The sequence below is a fragment of the Lathyrus oleraceus genome, chromosome 7 (genome assembly GCF_024323335.1).
Source record: "Lathyrus oleraceus cultivar Zhongwan6 chromosome 7, CAAS_Psat_ZW6_1.0, whole genome shotgun sequence".
Lineage (NCBI taxonomy): Eukaryota > Viridiplantae > Streptophyta > Magnoliopsida > Fabales > Fabaceae > Lathyrus > Lathyrus oleraceus.
Window position 1 is genome coordinate 469,167,825 of NC_066585.1, and position 5,239 is coordinate 469,173,063.

At 35.4% G+C, this 5,239-nt stretch overlaps 1 protein-coding gene across 1 annotated transcript; it reads left to right on the forward strand.

The window, feature by feature from the left end:
- Positions 1-319: 319 nt before the first annotated feature.
- LOC127108181 (uncharacterized) lies at positions 320-5,031 on the forward strand. The gene is made up of 13 exons (XM_051045607.1): positions 320-602; positions 721-1,226; positions 1,318-1,520; positions 1,607-1,804; positions 1,927-1,998; positions 2,106-2,201; positions 2,325-2,404; positions 2,555-2,630; positions 2,840-3,050; positions 3,275-3,471; positions 3,598-3,703; positions 3,916-4,005; positions 4,092-5,031. Exons 2-13 carry the CDS (start codon positions 725-727, stop codon positions 4,817-4,819), a joined length of 2,559 nt encoding a protein of 852 aa, XP_050901564.1. The 5' UTR covers positions 320-602; positions 721-724; the 3' UTR covers positions 4,820-5,031.
- The last annotated feature ends 208 nt before the right edge of the window (positions 5,032-5,239 follow it).

Consider the following 5,239-nt stretch of genomic DNA (forward strand, 5'->3'; position numbering starts at 1 on the left):
ATTTCTAAGTTTGTTTCAATCTTTTTTTAAATTAGTGTTGGAATTAATAAAGAAAGTAATTTAAACCACAATCCAATAAAAGTAATAATACAACAAAGAGGAGAAAAAAATACATTAACGACCGATAAAAACAGATAAAAACATGTACTTCCGTCCAGTCAAAATCAAAAACATGTATTCAGTCCAATCAAAATCAAAATTTAATTTTAATATTCTAATTCTATAAAGTTTCAGGATTCAATAAATTTTAAAAAAATTAAAATAGGGAGTAATCCTTATTAAATTTAAATGTCGTTTTCTATTAATATTGATTGTCTGTTGTGTCTCAAAGATAAACAGTCATAACTTCTAGATTTTTTTCCTTCTGCAAAGAATCATTCCCACCATAATCTTTCTCTCAGTTGTTCATACGTTTGTCACTGTCTCTATAAACTCCAAATCATGTTACGTCTTTCTCACTTCATTCACTTAGCAACTCCATCTCTTTAAGTTTAATTCATTTTTATTGTTTTTTCTCCATTTCTTTGCTTTCAATTCAGTTTTACATTTCTAGTTTGCCTTCCAATTCCATTCATTTTACCTCCACTTTGATTGGTTCTCTGGTGAGTAATCTATAGCATAAGTGCTTATTATGATAAGCTGTTTTCACAATTGATTATTCTAGTACTAGATAAGGTGAAATAAGTTAATCTATTGTTGTTTTGACTTTGAATTTTTCAGGAAGATGGAGGCTCTTGTTGTGTATGTTTTTGTGGCCTTTATGCTGTGTGGTTGTGCTTTTGGAAGGGAATGCACAAACGCTCCGACTCAATCGCACACGTTGCGATATGAGTTAGGGGTATCAAAGAATGAGACATGGAAGAGAGAAATGATGTCTCACTATCATGTAACACCAACTGATGATTCAGCTTGGGGAGATTTGTTGCCAAGGAAGTTCTTATCAGAAGAACACCTACGCGGTTGGAGTGTTATGTATAGGAATATTAAGAATTTGGGTGTGTTTAAGCCACCTGTTGGATTTCTCAAAGAAGTTCCTCTTGAGGATGTGAGGTTACTGGATGGTTCTGTTCATGCTGATGCACAGCAGACTAATTTGGAGTATCTGTTGATGTTGGATGTTGATAGTTTGATTTGGAGCTTCAGGAAGACGGCGGGATTACCGACTCCGGGTAAACCTTATGGTGGATGGGAGACTCCTGATCAGGAACTCAGAGGACATTTTGTCGGTAAATTTTGTTTTATTCATATCCTGGTTGCAATTTTGTCAGTTTGCCGGTTATTTCTGTATAATCTTAATTTATGATTGATAATGTGAAGGGCATTACTTGAGTGCATCGGCTCTAATGTGGGCCAGCACGAAGAACGATAGTCTGAAGGAGAAAATGTCGAATCTTGTTACCGGTTTATCCGCTTGTCAGGAGAAAATTGGAACAGGATATCTATCTGCATTTCCAGATGAGTTTTTTGATCGATTCGAAGCTATTGAACCTGTTTGGGCTCCCTATTACACCATTCACAAGGTATAATATAAGAAAAGCTAGATTTTGACTAGTGTGAGTGTTTTTGGCCTTAACATTGTGTGATCTCAATTACTCAATTTTGACAGATCATGGATGGGTTGTTGGATCAACATGTTAAAGGTGGAAATCCTCAAGCTCTAAAAATGTTGACATGGATGGTCGATTACTTTTACAACCGAGTGATGAATGTAATAGCAAAGTATACTGTACATAGACACTATGATTCCTTGAATGAGGAAACTGGAGGAATGAATGATGTCCTTTACAAATTATATAGCGTAACGGTAGGTTAACTATGTTAAGTATAGATAGAAATGGACAGATATTGCTTTTTATCCAAAGTTGATTATAGCACATGGCTCTTCGTTATTCTGAACTAAGTCTTTCTTGTTATACAAATATGCAGGGGGATTCAAAGCATCTATTGTTGGCTCACCTTTTCGACAAACCATGCTTTTTAGGGTTGCTTGCACTAGAGGTAACTAATTGATATTTTTATGACACAATTCAGGTATATATAGTTTTGGCTGTAAATTTCAACATGTTGCAACTGTTCTTTAAGTTAATTCCTTATATTTCATGTAGGCAAATGACATAGCTGGATTTCATTCTAATACGCATATCCCAATTGTTGTTGGAGCTCAAATGCGGTATGAAGTCACGGGTGATTCAATTTATAAGGTGAGTTCCTCATGCACATTGTAGATTACTAATTTATTTATTTTTCCAATTTTAATGTTTTGGAGGCATAACTTGATGATAATAATCAATTTTCTAAGAATAGTTCTCGCGTTTTGGTGTTAGGATATTGGGACATTCTTTATGAGCATTGTAAACTCTTCACACAGCTATGCAACTGGAGGGACATCAGTCGGGGAGTTCTGGTATTACGATGTTTCAGTTTTTTTCATTTGCATGTTAAATTATACATAGAATTTGATTTCTTAAAGAAAATCGAGTAGTAAGTTTCGGTTCGTTTATTTTAATCAGTTCTAGATTTCTTTCTGAAGTCTTTTATCTCATCTATTGAACAGGAGTGATCCAAAGAGAATGGCAAATGCCCTGTCAACAGAGAATGAAGAATCGTGCACGACTTATAATATGTTGAAGGTACAACCATATAAACCAACCACTCATCATTCGATTAGTTCATCATGTAATCCTCGAGAAGGTTTTCGTAGTTTCTATAAATAGTTGGAAGAGGGAAGATTTATGAACTATGCTTGGATGTGTTCCTATTTCAGTGTAACATACTACTTCTGCGATGATTCATTGTCTATTTCTGTTGAAGTATTCATGTTCTCAAATATTGATTTCAGGTTTCACGCCACCTGTTCAGATGGACCAAAGAAGTCTCTTATGCAGATTACTATGAGCGCGCTTTAACGAATGGTGTACTCGGCGTTCAAAGAGGAACAGATCCTGGGGTGATGATTTATATGCTTCCTCTAGGTCGTGGGCAATCCAAAGCTAAATCTTATCATGGTTGGGGAACACCATTTAATTCTTTCTGGTGCTGCTACGGAACAGGTGGGAATCTGCATACTCTTTTTAAGATTATGAACACTTTTTATTACAATCACCGCAGGTGCTAATTTTTTAATCGGGTTCACTGCACTCATTTAACTCCCGCATTCATGTATTCATCAACGAACACGCAGCTTAATATGAAGCCGAGAGAGTAATATTTGTTGTAAACTCCTCAATTCTCTTACCAGAGTGCTATTCTCAATTTATTTTTCCTTTGTCATTAGGAATTGAATCATTCTCAAAGCTCGGAGATTCTATTTATTTTGAAGAGGAAGTGAATAATCCTAGTCTATACATCATTCAGTACATATCAAGTTCATTTAATTGGAAATCTGGGAATGTTTTGCTCACACAGACAGTTGTTCCAGCTGCTTCGTCGGACCCTTACCTACGAGTTACGTTTACATTCTCTCCTAACAAGGTACCTATTATAAATCTATAATGCCATTTTTTGAGCCTTATTTAAGAAACCAGCAAGACATGTAGTATAAGATCTTCCATATTTTTCCTTCTACAACCTATCATTTCAAAAACTTGATCTCCGCAGAAAAATGGGACTTCGTCAACATTGAACTTTCGTCTACCATCTTGGACTCTTGCCAATGGTGCCAAGGCGATATTGAATACTGAAACTTTATCTCTGCCAGCTCCAGGTTTGAATCCGTCTTTACTTCCGTTAGATGCTAGAATATTTAATCACCAAAAAGAAAAACGACGAAAAAAACAAGCCCTTAGACCGTTCATATTTATGTCAGGACACACACTCATACACGCCAGTAAACTATACTTAATTATGTATTCTCTTATAGCAGGAAAATTTAAAATTTGAAACATGAAAGTAATATTTTACTATCTTAACCTATAGGGAATTTTTTGTCAATCACGCGACAGTGGAGTGCCGATGACAAGTTGACCCTTCAGTTGCCTCTTATCATCCGAACAGAAGCCATAAAAGGTAGCTTTACAAGACAATCTCTATGAATGAAATATACATATATTTCATGAAACAATGTGTTTACATTGCTGTTATTTTGTTTTCAGATGAAAGACCTGAATTTGCATCTCTTCAAGCAATTCTTTATGGACCGTATCTTCTCGCGGGTCATACCTACAAAAATTGGGACATTAAAGTTGGTGCCAACACGTCTTTTGCAGACTTGATTACTCCAATTCCTTCCGGTTACAACAACCAACTAGTTTCTTTGTCACAAGACTTTAATAACTCAACTTTTGTTATAACAAACTCAAACCAATCACTCACAATGCAAAACTTACCTGCACCGGGCACTGATATCGCTCTTCACGCCACCTTTAGACTTATCCAAAAAGATTCTACTAGTAAATCAGTGGTTTTAGAACCAATTGATCTACCTGGAAATACTGTAAGTCACCAAGGACCAGACCAACCTCTTATCATTGTAGATTCCTCCCTCAGCGGGCCTTCTTCGGATTTTCTAGTCGTACCAGGATTGGACGGACGAAATCAAACTGTATCTTTAGAATCAAAAACCAATAAAGACTGTTACGTGCACAGCGATATGAGCTCTGGTTCAGGACTTAAGCTCAAGTGCAAGTCTGATTCTGAAGCTAGTTTTAACCAAGCAACAAGTTTTGTTTTTGGGAAAGGATTAAAGCAATACCATCCTGTTAGCTTTGTGGCTAAAGGTCCATACCAGGATTTTCTTTTAGAGCCATTATTCAACTTCAGGGATGAGCATTATACAGTTTATTTCAACACTCAAGGTCATGCAAGTTGGAATTCTAAGTAAGATTGCTTAGAAAGGTTCAAATAATAAAAAAAATATTTATAGAAAGATTAACGGTTGAATTTCTTGTACACGGTGCTCTAAATGTATGAAATGGATAATGGATGGATTAATTTTTTTTTACTAAATTTTCAGAGGAATGTAAATGAATAAAGGATTTTTTAATCCATTTAATATAATTTAAATAAAAATGTATCCAATCATTTTACTTGCTAGCATGAGTTCAACTACCATGAGTTCATCTTTTAACATTAAGGGACTACATGGGTTGGTTTAGGTTTTGTCTGACCAAACTTTACCTAATTTATATAGGATATTTCGGTTTGGGTGATTACATCAATGGACCGAGCAAACCCCACTAATTCTTATGTTGAGTTGGATTGGATAGTGAGTTGCCCAAATAAATTTTCTGTTTAATTAATA

Excerpts from the sequence above, each read along its gene's own strand:
- LOC127108181 (XM_051045607.1), top strand. The coding sequence starts at position 725 with ATGGAGGCTCTTGTTGTGTATGTTTTTGTGGCCTTTATGCTGTGTGGT. Across the intron at positions 2,631-2,839 it reads CGACTTATAATATGTTGAAG|GTTTCACGCCACCTGTTCAG; the intron begins GTACAACCATAT and ends TATTGATTTCAG. Across the intron at positions 4,006-4,091 it reads CCGAACAGAAGCCATAAAAG|ATGAAAGACCTGAATTTGCA; the intron begins GTAGCTTTACAA and ends TTTTGTTTTCAG.